General features: G+C 41.6%; 1 protein-coding gene across 2 annotated transcripts; it reads right to left on the bottom strand.

Annotated features, from left to right (window-relative positions):
• Positions 1–51: 51 nt before the first annotated feature.
• setd1a (SET domain containing 1A, histone lysine methyltransferase) lies at positions 52–18,614 on the bottom strand. Of its 2 annotated transcripts, none has more exons than XM_056753804.1 (21): positions 18,599–18,614; positions 17,541–17,685; positions 17,337–17,435; positions 16,949–17,219; positions 16,412–16,536; positions 15,522–15,772; positions 13,732–15,427; positions 11,412–12,407; positions 11,146–11,316; positions 9,981–10,068; positions 9,676–9,839; positions 8,999–9,038; positions 8,151–8,352; positions 8,023–8,066; positions 6,586–7,919; positions 5,244–5,631; positions 4,804–4,988; positions 4,564–4,674; positions 4,016–4,135; positions 3,091–3,228; positions 52–2,509 (listed from the first exon to the last, which is right to left on the bottom strand). In XM_056753804.1, exons 2-21 carry the CDS (start codon positions 17,676–17,678, stop codon positions 2,336–2,338), a joined length of 6,735 nt encoding a protein of 2,244 aa, XP_056609782.1. In that variant the 5' UTR covers positions 17,679–17,685; positions 18,599–18,614; the 3' UTR covers positions 52–2,335. The 2 variants fall into 2 exon arrangements, with proteins under 2 accessions (XP_056609782.1, XP_056609781.1); XM_056753803.1 differs by lacking the exon at positions 18,599–18,614 and adding an exon at positions 18,304–18,495.
• Between the last annotated feature and the right edge of the window lie 319 nt (positions 18,615–18,933).

The following is an 18,933-nucleotide window of genomic DNA, read 5'->3' as shown; positions in this document are numbered from 1 at the left end:
GTACCGGGATTGCTTAAAATATCTAATATAAACATGAAAATCCATATACTGTTAATACTTCACATATGATTTTATTGTAAATAATTCACCACCCATTTGCAATATTGCCTGGGTAGTCACGATGGTTACAAATTCTCTTCTATGCCTGCCTACACTCATACTTTTGAGTTTGATATAAAAAATAAAAAACCTAATAGAGTGAAAGCATCATTATCAAATTAACAGAAATCCAGATGATTTCATTGTTACTGTGAATTCTATTGGGCATTATGATTGTGTAGTAAACGGGTAGCGTGACAGCCCTACAATGGTCTATACAATGAAATAATAAATGCATTTCCTGTGAATTGAAAAAAAAACCCAGTCATTGTTCGTTGAGAAGTGACATTGCAGTTGGAAAAAACAACAGAATCACCGTCACTATCTTTACATATATAAGTGAAACAATTTCATACGTAGACATAGGTAATATTTCAGACAACATCATTGCAGTGTGACGTACATCTGTTTTAAGGGTATGGAAATTACCCGCCACCTGAAAACCCATGTGCAGCCTTTATACAGAGTGAAAAAACTCAGCAAAGTATTTTTTAAAAAATATTTTAATGCACCATTAATAAAGGGTCCAACGCATTAATACAAGAGAAATATTGCAAATAATATTAAAACTTTAAACCAGATTAAAAGAAATAAAACAACATAAACGAACAAAAAAACATAAGATAACTGAATGATAGGTATGTACAATTATTTTCTTGCGATGGGAAGTAGGAAAAAGATGAACATATTTACAGACTACCAGTGTGTTTCTACGAGAAACAAACACCTCTACAATATTTACACGCAATTCTTTTAACTTTTTTTGTCCTTTTTGTCCATTTGAAAGGTTATGCTTCTGCGGATCAGTTTTACAGAAAGACTGTGATAAATCTACATTTTTTACACATTTTCCTCTCAAAGGAACAGAATGCTGGCAAGGCCCAAAGTACAAAGTGGAAAATGAGAAGGTATATGAGGCATGTCAACTTCACAGACATTTACTGGAAAAGTGGAGGGGGAGAGAGAGACGACCGATAATATGAGGGCAGATAAACAGACACCACCCTTTCCACGTGCTTTACTCTCTTGAGGGGATATTAATATCATGTTGGAATATGCACATTCAATGCAGCTTGCAAGTCCAGGAGTGCTTAAGATCAAAACCTGCCCTCTTCTTCCTCAATCCTAATACACAAGCTTCACGTTCAGTGGTCCAAAAACATCAATACAGAAGGAAATACTCACTGACTTCAACTATCATCTCCTTTTTCAGAAGTATCAGAGTGCTTAGCTTTAGCACACAACACATATCCTCCTTATATTGCTAAAAACAACTGATGAAACTTACCGAAAATATGTTTAACTTAATGAAATGTGTATTAAAACAATAACACAACATGGTAATGAACAACATAACCTCTAGAATGACTGTTGTTACAGTGTACAGAAATTGTTTCAACTTATTTATAAAAAATAATATATCCATGTACAGTGTAACAACAGCGCTTACTAAAGTTTGTTACAGATAACCAGCAAGTTTGTAAGAGGGACATCTCAAACAAACATTTTTCAGTCCCATTCAGTTCAAAGAACGTGCGCGCCAAAACAGCTCCATATGAAAAGGCAGGGGTGATTCTACACAGGTAATCCTCTGGCAAACTCTCACACTTTTTATGTGACTGTAATAAATATACTTCAATAACTAAAACTAGAACTCCCGTTTTTTTTCCGGGGTGTAGTACTACAAAAAGTCCTAAATGCATGTCTTTAAAACGTTCTTCTTGATTTAAAAAAATCAAAGAAAGAAAAAGCATCCAGGACTGTCTGGCTGTCTGCCATGGTCAAATGTTGTGTATACATGAGGAGAACATTTTTCTGTGCAGTTGGTTTACAGTTTATCAGTTTAGAGTTCACAACACAGACCTTGGCCAAAACAAAATACCACATACAGCTGCAAAGGGAGGAATACATTCGATCAGGGCCAGGTCGGGGAAAGAAAACTGCTTCTGAAGTGCAACTCAAGATGTTGCGGCAGTGCTGAGATTTCGATGACCCTGGGTTGTTTTTACATCTAAACATCCAAACATCTATTTTTATTTTTGTGCGATCGGGTGTCAACTAGCCAAATGTACTCAGGGTGTGTCTGTTCCCTCGTCTGTTATCGAGGATAAAACTTTTCATTTTACTGCAAGTTCCTCCATTACATGTCACGCACATCTGTTGCTCTGACAAAAGCAGCTTATTGGCCAAGAAAACTGGCAAGTGATTTATTAGGGGAAAGACCTAGAAACTTGCTTTAATTAAGGGTTCCTCTGCAGTTTTCCGTCCCACACAGACAGGGGATTTTGTTCTCTTCTATGGGGAACTTGTAGTCGTACGTGATCTCCTCATTCACACCAATCGGCTGCTTGGAGTATATGACTATCTTCTTCTGGGACTCGATGGTGATCACTTTGGCGTAGCAGTTGGGCTGTAAGAGAAGTACATTAAACTGTAAATAAGGCAGAAAGCGTTACGTTCCCCAAAGGCACAGCGGTGTGTTTCTGTACCACCATACAATACAGTGGATGATTTGGCTGTGTTTCATTGTTCGGCCTCATAACTCTATGAGCTCATTGTACTCCTTCAGCTGCTGGAGGGAATGTTGAGCATGATGATACCATAAATTCCATTCACAGATGGAGCGAGAACAACCCAAATCTTATCCTTTAACTTTCAGAAACAAAATCGCCAAGACTTCTTACAATCTACTAGGACATCTGGCAGTGAATGAAAAGTTCAGGGACATGACAGAAATAAAATGTGGAACAGTTTGGCAGAAATCACAAACACATTGGCAAGATAATGTGTAAACATTTACATTTGACATTTGTGGCGTTGATCAAACAACCAGCCTGATTAACTAAAGTGTTTGTTTTCATTGCAGTGTCGATCAATGGTGTGTTTACATATTTGTGTCTAGTAACATTAGTTTACATTGGGAGTGGCAGCATGTGTTTATCATAAATTAAGCGACACAGAGAGATATCCAAATATCCAAGCATTACTTACTGTGCAGCAGTGGTTAATAAATCGAGCCAAGTTGCCACACTTTGTGGCGTCAATAATAGTGTCATGGTCGACACGGAATAGATAGCTGCTCCCGATGCCTTCCTGGGCATAGCGCTTCTCCCGATTATCAGCAACCATCTGAAAACAAGCATTCTACTTATTAACATCAACTCATCAGGCCATTCATATTTATTTATAGTGCTTTTCACACCTTTGCATTGCTGCAAGAAAGGTGTGTAGAAAACACAGTGTCCAACAAACAGACACAAGGCCAAATTGCATAAAAATAAGATGCCATGAAATAATAAAAACAATCAAATTAACTGATCTTATAGAATACACTGTATTACTGAAAATCTTATATATGGTGTACATTAGCCATATTATATGTATAAATGTTTTTTTTTTAACGTATCATGCATGCATGTCAAATGTGACGCAAAATTAACATCACCAAAAGAACTGTGTTATCATGTTTAGTGAATGCTTAACCAGCATATCCATACGTGCCAAGTATCATTACTTTATGTAAGAGCAAAGTTTGCTTACATGACATGGGGCATTTAGTTTGATGACAGGTATAATTTTGTCCTGTGTCTTTTGAAAATTTGTTTCATTATTTCTTAATTGTGTGATGAGTCTGAATTATTCTTTGTTTGTTGGTAATTTCCCTTCAGGGATTAACAAAGTAAATTGTATTAAGCCAGACATTCGATGTAGTCTTGCATCACAATGGGCAAACAAATATTTTGTATTACTATTATGAATTTTTGTTTTTATATCTAAAGATCCAACAACTGTTTACATTCTAGAATAGATCGATCATATAGTAACAGTTGAACCTAATCACACCATCAATAATTGATTAGCTGAACCTACAGCACAGAATCTCCAATGAAAGCTAAACCTGTAGTGTGTGGCTTACCTGTCTGATATTCTGTCCCACATATTCAATGACCATCTCATCTGCAGCAATGGGCTCCATGGCAAACAGGCCCCATTCGTGAATGCGGCTACGGCCGAACCTCAGTTGCTTCTTACGGAACTGCAGGAAGATGACAAAATACCCAAACATTCTTTTCATTGACATTACATTTGCAGATGATTTATTTAAAGCAACATTTTGTCAATAAATGCAATCTGCAAGGCCATGTTTACAGACATGACCAGAGTTTAAGCTAGGGAAAGATGAACAACATATAAAACAGTCATTTTATTGATATATAGAAAGAGAGTAAGGTTTTTGAAACGCTGACAAACAGATAACTAAACCCTTACTGCATTTTACCTATCAGTGACAACTTTATAATGGCAGACGATGTACTTTTGTGAAATATTAAAGAAAAAGCTCTTCATGTGGGGATGAAAGGTGAAGAGTATTAACAGACTAGAGTAAAAGGCAAGGCCACTTTAATAAAAGTAGAGATAAGGTGATCAAGGTCACAGTCATGTCAATGAACTGAGGAACATTACCTTAAGCTGGTTAAGTTTCAACAGGTCTGAGTCCATTACTGCTGGAGTGCCTATAGCGCTGAGAAGACGCCTCTGCTCTGAACGTCTCTCAGACAGCAGACGGTTGGAGCCCTTGGGCAGAAACATGGGTGTTAAGATGTGTACAAACCTATTGACACAAACTTTAAGAGATATGCTAAACATATTTAAATTAATTTATATTATATATTATACAATTGTGACAACAAAATCTGAGCCTACAGCAGTATCGTAGTCGCCAAATTCCTGTACTGTCACTGGCTGATCTAGCAGACGGTGGAGATAGACGTCTTTCTCTTTGCGGCTGATGGCGTAGTATCCCTCACTGCGAGCACAGCCTGTAACATGTTCTCTTAGCTGCCCATCTGGTGTCTTTTTCTTCCGCCGAGGGTTCGGGATGTTGGTTAGTGCAGGCGAGAGGTTAAGGATCAAAACTCAGTGGAATATTACACTTTTTTTCCCATCTATTTTTTTTTTTAAATATCCCTCTTAAAGGCAAAAAATTATTTAATGATCTACACAAATATTGCTCAAGCTGAATGCAAATACAAACAGAGCAGTTTATAGAACCATCACACCCTCTATGCAGAGGAATAAACTTCCAACCTCCACTCAACCCATTAAACAAATGCACCCTGATTCTTAAGCAGCAGAAAGGATATTGGTATGAGGGACCCAGTGTGTGTCATTGAGCCAGTCGGTTCCACGGTCATCTTGTAGCAGTTTCTCATAGGTGCACATCAGAAGCCTCATATCTTCCTGATCCAGGCCTGTGTTCCAAATGTCATACAAGATGGTCATCTGCTCAAACTCGCTGCGATTCTTAAACGAGGGACGAAGCGTGGGTACAGACGTGGGCTCCAGGGTGTGTTTGGATCGCCGCTGGTTTGAGGGGATCACTCCAGCCTCCTGTAGAAAGAGCCGCTCGCTCTTTCTAACGTCTTCCTTTTCATGCTCCAGAGATCTGTCCAAGCCAAACTCGGAGTCGCCAGAGTCGGAGCTGGAAAGCTCACCAGACTCCAGTTGCTCGACATCCACATCTTCAAACTCCTGGCAATAGAGTAAACGTGAGGAAAAACAGACAATTTGGATACAATAAACAAGAAAAGAGTGTTTAGACACGGCTCTGAAACTTTTCAGTATTACCTCACAATACAAAATGCTAAGGAGAGCAGTTTGTGTGGTTTAATGAGTTCAAGTACAGACTGTTACATTGCAACAGCTTGAACTTTCAAAAGGATAATGCAGCATGATGAAATAACTGCAACATTGTCACTTCAACTAACCAACATTTTTTACGAAATTTCAACCTACAGAAACTTTACAGTAATTCACCATTGGCCAAAATTTTAAATAGTAAGATGAACGTCAAGTTGATTTGACTTAAAATTGTTTTTACAGTGTACCTAAAATTAAAGCACACATTTAAACCACACCAACATTCTTGAGGTTTCTGGAACAATGACAGTAACCAAGGCTTCATGGGACAGTTCACGCAAAATTTAAATTCTATCATCGTTTACACACCCACCCTCACATTGTTCAAATTCTGTACACATTTCTTTGGTCTGCTGAACACGGACGAATACATTTGTAAGAATAGTTTCTTGGGCACCATTGACTACCACAATAGGAAAAATTGCTTTATATATTTTTTTGTTCAGTTGAACACAAATGTAGATATTTTGAAGAATGTAGGAAAGCAAACCGTTCTTGGGCACTTTTGACTACCATTGTAATTTTCCCTAAAATGGTAGTCCATGGTGGCCAAGAACTCATTACAAGCATTCTTCTAAATATCTTCCTCTGTGTTTATCAGATCAAAGACATTTATACAGATTTGGAACAATTTGAGGATGAGTAAATGATGATAGAATTTTACTTTTTGAGTGAACCCTTTAAGCTCATTTTCAAGCAAAAAGTAATTTATTCATTATAACACCATGACAGCACTAAAAGCTCAGGCAAAACATTCTCAAAAGATAAGCAGAAAGAACTACAAACCTCTAACTTCCGTTTCCTTTGTTTCTTGACCGGTTTCTCTTTTTGTTTTTTAATGGCCTGAAGGTCCTCATTCTCTTTGTCCTTCCTACTTCTCTTTTTACTCTTGCCTTTCCCACGCTCCACCACTTCCAGCTCCCTATTAACCGATCCTTTCCTCTTGTGAGGAGGACCTAGAGACTTCACCTGAGCCTCAGCAGCGTCCCGGGATTCGCACACCACTCCGGCAACATCTACATACAGGCCTGGAGCCCCTGCCCTGCCTGCAAGAGCTTCTCCAATTACCTCCTCTGGAGCTTCCTGGACACCGTGCTGATTGAGGTCTGCAGGAAGCAGGACAGTTGGATCCTGTTTCGATCTCTTCTGAGGAGAGGTAAGGAGCTGTACAGTTTTTGAATAGTTGTGTTCCTGCAGGACAAACAGACCCTCTGGATCCATGAGTGGTTGGCGTGGGTGAGGGGAGAACATATCTCCCTCTTCCTCCTCCAGCTTGTGCTCCTCTGCCTCATCTGAGGTCTCCGTTTCTTCTGAATCGATATCTCCCTCAGGGTCCATCTTCAGTGCCACATCGGCCAGCACAGACAGGTCAGGTTTAGAGACAGAGGCCAACTGCAACAGGCTGGACACTCCCAGCTGTTCCCTGAGTTTCAGCCGCTGCTCCAACTCCTCGTCATCCTCCTCGCCTTCCTCTTCCCGCAGAGCAGGGTGCAAGGAGGAGGAAGGAGAACCCAACTGGCTGAGTGTCCGAGGGCGGCCACGTTGGCGACCCTTTTGAGCCGTTGGAACAGGTATGGGGTCCTCGTAGGCCATTTTGACCAATGAGGCATGGTCCAGAGGGAGGTTCTGGACAGTGAGACAGACAGGTGTTGGAGGGGTTCTGGGTGATTCTTTGCCCGGCGCACGTTTGGAGGAATTTTTACCGGAAGGAATCGGAGAGAGAGCTGGACCCTTTTTGGGCTCATCAGGCCGCAGGGAACGTACAGGTGGAGGGACGGTGAGAATGGTGGAAGGGGAGGCAGGGGAGGCAAGGGTGCTGCCCTCGCTGGGACGAGAAGCAAATGGTAGGAGCATGGGTAGCGGCTTGGAGGAGGCAAGCGGAGCAATGGTTGGGCTTCCAGGAGTACCTGAAGATGGAAGATCTGGAGCTTGAGACTGTAAGGCAGGAGTTGAAGATGGAGAGGGAGCAGACGACGGCAAAACAGAGGGCTTGACCTCGTTTTCTTCCACTGAAAAAGAAACCGTCTTGCGACGTTTCTTGAGAGGGGGGAGGAGGAGAATGGGAGAGGAAGGACGGGGATATGGTGAAGATGGAGGCACGGCTGCAGCAGCTTTTTCTTCTAGTAAACAGAAAGAGAAAAACATTAAGACACAAAATGTAAATCAAGATTTATAACTCGTGCATTAAACAAGATTTTTTTAAAACAGTGATTTTTAACTGACCTGGCTTGACGGTCACTGATGATTGGTCGATGCTTGCTTTGTCCCTGTTAGAGATATAACCATTAGTGATTTCAACATGTCCATCAAACAGCTGCACCTATATTCACTGTTAATCTAGAAAGACATACCTTTCATCTTTGTCTGCATCCACAGCCAAACTGTCCATTGTAGACTCGTCCATTGTGTCCAATGACTCACTTTCTGCTCCCTGCTCACCTTCCTCTTCATCTTCCTCATCCGAAGAAGAGGACGACGAAGAGGAGGACGATGAGCTCCCAGAGGAGGAGGAAGAAATGCTCTCGTCATCACTGTCTGCACTAAGGGCTTCATCTAAGTGCACAAGCAAAGTAGAAAATAACATTGAATACCTGCAGGTTAGAAACACATTGACCATTATATGACTTAAAAAAAAACTGGTAAAAACAGACTAAAGAAATCATTAGACTGGGTCTGTGTACGAAATAGCCCCCTATACCTGATATAGTGCACACTGCACAATTTGAGGGGACATCATTTTTGGGGGTTTCTGAATTCAAACTGGAAATGATTGAGTGAACTCATTCAATCCCATGATGCATCGTAAAAACAAGTGTACAACCGATGTATACTCACGGCTAGCTGCTAGCCATCTAGTGATGCTGACAATGAATGAATTTCTTAATCTCGGCAGATGGCAACCGCAGAACTTCCCGCATGTGCAAATTCACTCACTCGTTTCCATTCGCTTCTTCAAGTGGACTACATTAGTGAACTAAGGTAGGGAATAGTGAACATGTATAGGGGGCCATTTTGGACACACCCTATGTTTTACTAGAATTTAGTTGCATGCTAATATTTAAAATGGGTACAAATAGAATTTGCTACTATTTACTCTTTAATGTAAATGAAACCTAGATTTAGTTTTGCTTACACTTTATACAAACAGTCTCTATAACAGTCTCAAACACAAGCTCGAAAGAAAAATAAGATTTGTTACCCTCTGACTCATCCACTTTGTCACTGTCTTCATCGTCCTCCTAACAATAAAACAAAACAGTAAACAATACTTAGAATAGGTACAATAACATGTCCAGACCCATCTGTTAGGAGTTATGGGAATCCTTTACAATAACGGCCAGAAGTATTTCAGAAATGCTGCCATCTAGCGAATACCTAAAATAATGACAATTGACTCCCGAAATAAATACATTTTTATACATGTACGAAAAAACTCAAGCAACACACTTACTAATTAATATAGCATATTTAGCATTCCTAGGATAAAATGTATCTCAATACATAATACAAAGGGGATACAAAGAGGAAGAGTAGTTTAAATATAATGTTATCTAGAACTCAAATACGTATATTGGAAATTGTCTTCCTACATTAATTTCCTGAAATTCCTTCTGACCAAGATTATTATACCCAATAAATCCTAAACCCCAGGCCCTGTGATGGAAGCCACTCATATCCTTTATAGCACAGCCTGCTCATTGGGCCTCTGGAGAACGGGCCACTCATGAAAATGACCACAACACTGAGAAATTCAACATTGGCCCTGATCACATTATTAAATCACACAGCCGTATTAAAAATCTAGTTATTATATCAATAATCAGACAACAGGTTAACATGTAATCCATAGTCACACATACAAAGAAAAAAACAAACCTTCTCAGAAGAGGAACCATCTGAAGTTTCTTCTCCCTCGCTGTCCAGGTCGTACGGTTTACGGGCCTTGGCTCTTCTTCTTCTCTGGGCTGCTGCTCTATCCGCTGCACGCCTCTCTTCTGTTCTTCCTGTAGAAGTGTCTGCAGATTTACTTTGATAGGAATCTGCCGGCGAGAGAGTACACAGTCACGAGGAGTATATATATAGAGAGGTTATAGAAGTAGAATTTTGTAAATGTTAAGATGAGAATGTCTTTCTGATGCATGCTATTAAATTGGTCTTAAAGCACTGAATTTCAGGCATACCTTCGTCTTCTTCATCAGGTGGAGTGGAAGGTCTCGCTCTCTTTAGCTCACCACCCTCTCCAAGCTCCTGAGGCTCCTTCCTTTTCACCTGAATCACACATTACTTATTAGCATTTTAGACATTAACTCACATAAAGCTTTCATTTGAAAAAAAAACGTTTTAAACTTGCTGTCTTCAGTGCTATCCTGGGGCCTCATTTATCAACAGTAGAAAAGTAGAACTGTAGAAAATATTCTATATTTGGTCCTGAGAATGAAATTTGGAATGTGTCCAAGTCCAAAAAAATCTTTATTCATCAAACATGCGCACACGGTTCTTTCTCACACCAGTGAGTAATAATTGTTGATAAATCCCATACGCTCTTAAACGCCATGCTCGGTTACTTTCATGGTCATTTGCATTCGGAAACGCCCCCAATGAACCGTATTTGGTGATGAAACCTTCCTTTATAAATCATGTGAATGTACTCTGTGCTCTGATCCCGGCGGTCTTTGAAAACGCATTCTTTGCGCAATGCATGTTTTGCTCAATTTGTTTTTTTTTTGTTAATTTCATAATTATTTATTGGAGATTTATTTTGCATTAATTAAAATGTTCAGAACAGAAACAGAATTTGCAGTTCTTTTTTAGGTGAAATTGCAATGTTATTATGATTTGGTATAGCGATGTAGTAATAGAAAAGCAATAAGTTATATATATAAAATTATATAATTTTATAATAATGATTAATATGCAAACTTCTTTTTGTTCTTTTTCAGTTTGTTTGAATGTTTTTTCTTTTATTCTTTTTTTCATATATTGTTCTGTCAAGTGTGTCTTTTATATTGTGCTTTCAATAAAAGGTTTGCCAAATCATCCAGCAAAATCATTTTAAATGATCTCCCTTCTGTCTTTTTTAGCTTTTTTTGAATTTACCAGTTGAGTATTTGCAAATAAAGGACAAAGGAAACACAAGGTGGCACTTTCTTTTTGTATTATCACTGCTCTACCACTAGGTTTTATGTGTAAGCATACTAAGAGGGCGTATATTTACGCACATTTCTAAGTATATGTACAAGTTGGTAAATCCAAACTTTGCGTGAAACTGTTCTTACACATCTGAGCGTATGCACTGTTGATAAATGAGGCCCCTGGTCTATAAATGGTGGGAATAAAACCAAGCACCTTGAAAGAAGGCAAACGCAATGCCCCCCGGAGGGAGAAACCCTCCACGCCTCCACTCTTGGCCCAGTCAACCAGAGATGTAAGCGGTTCTCGAGGTCGGTTGCTTGGCTTCTCTTCTTTCTTCTCTTCCTCACGCACCACCGATACTCCCCGCATTGCTGTCTGGAATGGCTGAGCAAACAAGAGAAAGAAGCCAGCACTATTAAACAATACCAAATTCAATCAATTCAATTGATAATAAATGAAATGTTCTAATCTAATGCTACCTTAGCTTTCCTCTCCTTGCGGTCCCACCACTCATCAAAAGTGCCAAAAGCGACATTCTCCACCATCTTGCGATTAAGGTCCCTCTGCATGATGTTCTTCATCTCCTCAATCAAAGCTGCCAATACTTGCTGCACTACCGCCTCACACGGGTTGTGACCCATAATGGCCATCTGGTCATCTGCTGTTCCATACACCTCTCCGTCCACACCAGGCACCGTCCCAAAGGCAGGTGGAGGGTAGTTAGGGGTGAACTGCTGAGGCAGGAGGTGGTGAGGCCAGGGACTGTGGGGGGGCGGGATGGGGTGATGGTGAGGAGGCGGAAGCTGCGCGGCATGAGGGTCGGGGTAGGCGTACGGTAAGTGAGGAGGGATGTAGCGGTGGTCCTGGTCATAGTGGGCGGGCACAGTCCCCTCTTGGTCCATGTATGGGTGATGTGGGTGGTGGGGAGGAGGTATAGAATGAAGGTGATATGAGGGAGGATATTCAGAGGTGGGCGGGACTTCTCCAGGGGGTACTGTAGTGCTGTTGGAAGAAGCCATTCGCATTTGGTGGAGACGAGCGAGCATGTGCGTCTGCATCTGAAATGACATGGGCGCCCCGCCGCTGTACTGGCTCATGAGCTCCATGGAGCTGGCGTAGTCATACATGTGTTGCGGCAGGGGAGGGGGATACTCGGGGTGCAGCTCCATGTGAGGAAGCGGAGGGGGTATGCCGGGCGGTGGAGGGGGCTGTAGGGAGAAGCCAGGTGGAGGTGGAGGAGGGAGGTGGGGAGGGTAAGACGGAATGGGTGGAGGTGGCATGGTGGTGCTAAAGTGCTGGCTGGTGTCGGGGGGAGGACTGGAAGAGGGATCTGGGGTTTGGGAAGGGAGAGCAGGTTGTGAGGAGGCAGCTGGTGATGAGGAGGAAGACGCGGCCGGATGGGATGTTGCTGTGGTGATGCCGTTGTCATCTTCATCTGATATTTCCATATCCTCCCCAGAGGAGTGAGGGGATGGCTGAGAAGAGAGCGTGACAAATTATGTAAATAAGTTATATTTAGCTGACATTCAATCAAATATATGTAGTGGCAAAAAAACAAACACTTGTGGCAGAAGGGGTTTAAATAAAATTCAACACTACATTAAAGTAAACATGAATAGCATTCAAAACCTTATTTTAGTGGTGTGAGAAAGAAAGCAGTTATAAAAAGCAAAGTGAAACCCATGTGGAATTTTGGATGTATACTAGAACTGAGAAAGAATGAATACAAGTTCAGCAGATGTGGAAAACTAATCCTGACAAGTCAAACCACCAGACCCTGCTTTTTGAGGATGTTTAGGCCCTTCAATGTCATTCTTGAGAGCATTTATGTATTCCAATGTTAATGCTGCTTATATCTTTAATATACAACAACCAGCCTAACTATATAACTAGCCAATGATGCAAGTTGTTGTTGTTACATTTTGATGCACAATGGGAACAGGAAGGTGCGTTCAAGCTGTGATCTCTAACTTTGAGGTTCGAAAATAAACAGATATAATTTTGGGGGCCATACATAAAGAGATCAGTATTTAAAACTATTGCCTTATTTTACCCCAATTCACAACAGTAAGCTTATAATGATTTATAATTTGTGTGATCTGGGGAATGTTTGTAAACAACTCAATTTAATACGTCCTAACTCCGATTATATGTGGGAAATCAATTATTGTTAAAACCAAGAAAACTCAATCTGTTGTGAGCCTGCATTCAAAAAGTGAAAGTGACAGAGTCTGCGCTAAGGAAGAGATAATATTGATTGTTTTTGAGAGGTGGCTCTGACATCTGAAAGGATGCGGTAAGTGGTGGATCTTTTCCACCGTACCTGCAAGATGTCACCAACTTGATCAATTTTAAAACGTTTATGTTTTCATTTGGTCAGAACACCAGTGGCAGATATATTTTTCATATCATTCAGAATCTTTGTTCTTTATTTAGAGCTAAGGCACAAGCCACGAAAATAAAATGACTGCATATAACTGCAATTAGGCGATTACTTCGAACACGACTAAGTAAATGTGATAACTTTATGGGGCCGTTTCCAGGACAGGGCTTAAGCCCTAAATGTTAAAGGTGTCTTGATCGAAAACACCTTGCACTGACATATCTTAAAATATATGAATATAAATTGTTTTGTCTAATGATGCACACAGTGATGTTTTTTTGTAAAGTATGTTTTTTTAAATGACTTTAATATCCCAATTGAACAAAGACCTAGTCCTGGGTTAAACTAATCCCTCACTGGGAAACCACCTCAAGTGTCATGTTGACTTTTAGCGTTTTTAAATGTGTAATGTTCACCTGTGCCTCTCCATTGTAGATGGGTGGTGTATGTGCAGCCCTGTGGGGGTCAGATGTTATGTGGTCCTCCTGAGAAGTAGGCATTTGGCCCTGAAGTGAGTCTGCCACTACTCCGTGGGCAGCAGGAGTGGAGGAGGCGACCTCTGGAGGCGTTTTCCTGCCTCCTCCACCACCTTGTCTTTTACCTCTGCTGCGGTGTCCATCTTTCTCTCTATCTCCTTTTCTCCTCTGTTGCCCTCCATCCATCTCCCCTTGTCTCTTGTGGGCAGACCGTTCTCCGTCCTCTGCTCTCAGTTTGTTCTCTCCTCCCTCTGTAGTCCCATCTACTTTTCCTCTCTCTCCATCCTCCTTCTCATCGTCCTCATCGTCTGAGGCGAGAAAGGAAAACTTAGCCTTTTGTTCTTTCAGCAACATCTCAATACGCGAGTCCAAACTGCTGCTATGGTGCATGAACGGCAGGCTCTCATTGGTTGAGTCTGGCTCTGGGGAGGAATCGCGTTGCGGGGGAGGCGGAGAGAGAGATGCTGTAGAGGAGGGGAGGTGGTGGGGCAGGGAGGTGGAGGAAGGAGAGGTAGAGGATGATGGGATGGAGGCGTGGGGAGGCGAGGAAGGGGGTGTGCGAGGAGGATGGGGTGGGGTGCTAGGATGGCGTTTCGGATTGGTCCACTGTTCTTCTCGGACTGGGCTCTCCTGGTCAAAATCAAGAGACCCGAGCGTTTCGGCCACGGCAGCTGCGATGACGGAGGCTGGTGGGAGAGGAGGAGGTGCAGGTGGAGGAGCAAGCGGTGTACGAGTGCGATAGTCATTGTCAATACTCCCCATCCCAAATCCCCTCTCCCCTGCATCCTGTTGGGAACGGAAGGCTGGTGAAGGCTCCAACCGTGAGGACGAGGGTGTGTCGTAAGGGGACAGGTCTTTAGATGAGGAATAACCTCCATATGAGGAGGAGGCAGAAGGTGGTGAAAGACTGTTGGACGAGTTTGAGTGACTTCCATAACGTGGGTCGGAGTTGTTGGAGTATTCTCCTTCCCGATCTCTCTCCCACTCCCGATCTCTGCTGCTCCTCCGCCTGCTGGACCCACCTCCCCCGCTGCTGTGGTGATTGTGGGAGTGATGGTGGTTCCGATGCCTTCCGTGGTCTCCCGACCTGGAGCCTGAGCTGTCCCGACGGTACCCTCTGCCATCTCTGTCTTCCCGCCGGTCTGCATGATGCGAGTGGTGCGAATGGTACAATTTGGAAGAGTTTGTATCTTGTTGGTAGTGGTAAGAGGAACGACGGGAACTTATTCCACCTCCGTATCGGCCCCCTGAGTCTCTGTCCCGATCTCTGTCTCTGTCCCGGTGTCCCCGCTCTCTGTCTCTCTCTCGCTCTCTATCAGAAACAGGAGGCGGTTCATATGGAGGGCCTGGGGGTGGCATGGGTGGATGTAATGGCATTTGTATCCCAGACCCTCCTACGTTGGGATATGGATAGGGAGGTTCATTAGGCCGGAAAGGTGCAGATGGAGGATATCCCGACCGACCCCTGAGATACATAGAGGGTTCTTGTGGAGGTGGAGCGTGTAGATCATCAGGGTATCGAGGGGGCTTGAATCCTGATGATGAGGAAACAGCTGAGGAAGAGCAGGAGGATGATGGAAGCATATCCTGTGGGGGATAGCTGCTGCTGAGTGGAGCGCTGTTATATCCACCGTGTCTGCGCAAAAAAAAACAATGTGAATAAGTTCAAAACACTGAAAAGAAATTAAACATTTCTAATCAAGGCATATTATGTATATACTGAAACCAACCTGCCAACAGTGTAGCCTGAGTCCTGGGAAAAAGGGGTTCCGGAGCGAGGAGTGTAAGGAGTCCCCCCACCCTGTGAGGAAGCAGAGGAACCAGGTGTAAAGGGACCCCCCAGAGAGGATGGTGGGGTGTCTAGTCGCTGATCCCCAAACCCTGTCTCCACAGAACATGGGGTGGTGCTCCCAGAGTTGAGAGGGGCAGGAGCAGACGGTGCCATCTGGTCTGTCGAGAGCCTCCGCCGGATATCAGACGACTAAAAATGTGGAGGGTAATGAACGAAAGTAGAATGAACACTCTGATTAAACCAAAACTATTCCAGAAAAAAACTGAAATGTGACCAATCCTTTCATTAACTTTATGAACATCTATATACTGGGACTAAATCAAGGCAAAGGATATAGGAAATGAAGTGTATGATAACCAATAAAATCCCTAATATTTTTTCAAGTTATGATTGGACTACATAAAAATGAATGTGGTATTATTTATATCATTTAACATGGTTGCTGCTAAACATACTGTTGAAACTTAATACAAAAAAATCACATTCTAACCATTTAACTAAGCCAGCAGCCATAATAGAAGCAATCCCTAAGATCTATTCAAACAAACAGCTTTTTTCACTATAGGTGAACATCTCAATAATGCAGTGAGCCAAGACTGATAGACATTAATGGTACACTAGTTATGACAATACCGAAGGGATTGAGTTTATAACTGTAATTTGCAGAAAAAACCTACAAGACAAATCAACATGGCCGTCCCTCTCTGCAAGCGTGCCAAGGAATTTTGGCCGGTAAAGCACTCCACAGTGGCATGGACTGTGTAGTGCATATAGAAGAGCAAAGCATTCCTTCCACTGTAGTTCAGTAAGGTTTGTTCATGTACTCACAGTGTCTGGTTGAGTTGGGGCTGGGGGCTGAAATTTTTCTGTGAGCGCTTTGCCTCCAGTTGGCACTGTCTGAGGGGTGAACGAGCCACTCACTATAAGGTCGTAGTACTTCATTCTCTGTTGTCCTATTTAAACACACAATCATATTAATATACTGCATAGAAAGGTATTTATTCATAAAGCAATATTTGATATATTACAAAATCAATATTCCAAATTATTGAGATGAAAAGATTTTAAAGAAAAAAACAAATAAACAGACACATGAAATAGCAATTTTCTTTTATGAAAATTTAGCTGCATTTCCTGGAAAGAGAACGCATTCTTTTTCTACTACTGTTTTTCACATTCACTCGAACACCATTCTAACGGCATAAAAAATCACTAAGGAGCTTATTGCTTACAACCTTGAGCCCACAATTAAAAGATGGGAATAGAAAATGGAACTAAATCAACACAAAACAATAATACTTATCAATTAATATCCATCATCTTGAATGATTTAACAAACTTACTTCAGACCAAAGAGAAAAGTACCTTTAATATCCAGCTGGACGTGGACAATGTTCCCCATGACAGATGTATTGTGCAGGTGCTTGACTGTGTCTTTTGCCCCTCTAGTGCTTGTGAAAAGGACACGGGCCAAGCCCAAGTGCTTTCTGGTCTTGGGATGAAACAGAATCTCCATTTCCTCAACCTCACCAAACTTGGCACACATCTCTGCCAGAAACGGCTCCTTGATGTTGTCATTTAGCCTTGCAAACGTCACTTCCTTAAGCGGAATGGGGCCTACATAATACTCGTCCAGCTTTGGGGAAGAGAAGAACAAGGATTTAGGATAATACATAACATGCAAAACACATGACTTTGACATAAGTTGTGAAATAGGAATCAAATTAGCCTAATGGATAAAACGAACACGTACCTTAAATTTGGGTACTGGTAGCGACAGCTCTGTGTGTCTGGACCAGATTCTACGGGGTCTGGGATCACGCAAGTCCCCCACCGGTGGAAATCCTGAATCCTAATAAAAACACAAGACTGACATTAGATTCCTGACTTAAAGGTTAGCACATGCTTTACATTTTCGTGCGGTCCAACATGATTTTGTTTAATAAAATGTCCATACTGGTATACTAAAGTGAATCCCATCGTATCTGTAGATCTTCTGAGTTACCCTTCTGAGACCAGGGTCTTGTACTAGCTTATAGCTCTTCCATTGTAGATTGAGTGTGCGCTGAGTGTCCACCCCACTGTCCGGATCCATGCTATTACTTCAGAGACAGAAACGATGTGCAGATGTTTACAGCACTCATGGCTCATGCATAAATTGTTACTTTTTATTCATGACTCTTCTTTTTCATTGAACAATGATTCCTTTGTCTCCCTAACAAACACTTTAGTTTACTTCATTTTAGAATAAAAACATAAGTATAAGGTCAGAATGAAGTCGACACCACTTTCTTTAAAAGCACAAGAAAATGTAGAGGTTGTTTTTAAACGTGCCATCTCTTTATTAAAATGCTGATTGTTATTTAACTGTCAACCTGACAAGATGATCTAACGCATCTTATATTAAGTTAGATAGATATGCTATATTATTTAATAACGTTGTCACATGAAACGCCGCAAAACCTAAAACCAGCTTAATGCGGACTCTGACAGAATAATAAGTATAAAATGTTGCAATAATAACGAAATATCTACTTAATGACATACTGGCTAGTAACAATAACAACAAGCTAACATAATAAACATTGAAGCTACTAGCTTGTCAAAGCGCGAGCTAGCTCCAGACCAACTTTAAAATTATGTGACAGCAAAGTACAGGAAAAAGCCTATTACTTCTAACAACCCGTTTTATACTAATTTGAGAAACTTAAAGCAAATACTCTTCAGTGATGTCCCATAACGGAGCGCGCGTCTTGAGGAGGTTTGCCCGCTTCGGCACACACAGCGGACGGCAGCTAGCTGGCTACAGCTAGGCCTATAACGGACGGTGAAAACAGACAATCCTTACTTAAAATCTAGCTCCGTTTTTGTGTGTGCGCCCTAAAACTGGTCTAAATCAGCGTCGCTTGTATTCCGATGCACAATCGACGCATTATACGTCTTTGTGCGCCACAAGAAAGCGTTATATACATAAAATAATAACATAATACAGTGAGTGGCCATCGCGTAACTAACCTGTGAGCCTCGCCTGTCCGCCATCAGTCACTAGAAATAACACACCGTTGGTTTGACACTCGCACTTTCCACGTAATTCACAGCTATTTGCATTTACATGACATGCATTTAATGAAGTTACATCAAATCGTGGAGATATTTTTTACAAAAAATCCCACTATAAGAATGCTTTCATACGAAGCTATTTTCTGACTTGTTGTGCTGCAAAGAACCTCAATGTATTTTTTAACCTGTGTTAGCGTGACGTTTTAATGGCGAATCTGCCGTTTTAGACGTAAATTGACGTCTTACGAGTAGAAAGCCATGTTGTTGTAGCCGCGTGTACTTAACATATT

The sequence above is a fragment of the Triplophysa dalaica genome, chromosome 7 (genome assembly GCF_015846415.1).
Source record: "Triplophysa dalaica isolate WHDGS20190420 chromosome 7, ASM1584641v1, whole genome shotgun sequence".
Lineage (NCBI taxonomy): Eukaryota > Metazoa > Chordata > Actinopteri > Cypriniformes > Nemacheilidae > Triplophysa > Triplophysa dalaica.
Note: the sequence above shows the minus strand (reverse complement) of the source record. Positions and strands in the feature narration are given on the sequence as shown.

What these genes read in the sequence shown, in the direction of transcription:
- setd1a (XM_056753804.1), bottom strand. Translation starts at nt 17,678, where the DNA reads ATGGATCCGGACAGTGGGGTGGACACTCAGCGCACACTCAATCTACAA. An exon ending in CCCCAACTCAACCAGACACT is followed by an intron (nt 15,773 to 16,411) that starts GTGAGTACATGA and finishes CCACATTTTTAG; the next exon opens with TCGTCTGATATCCGGCGGAG. An exon ending in ATCAGTGACCGTCAAGCCAG is followed by an intron (nt 7,920 to 8,022) that starts GTCAGTTAAAAA and finishes TCTGTTTACTAG; the next exon opens with AAGAAAAAGCTGCTGCAGCC.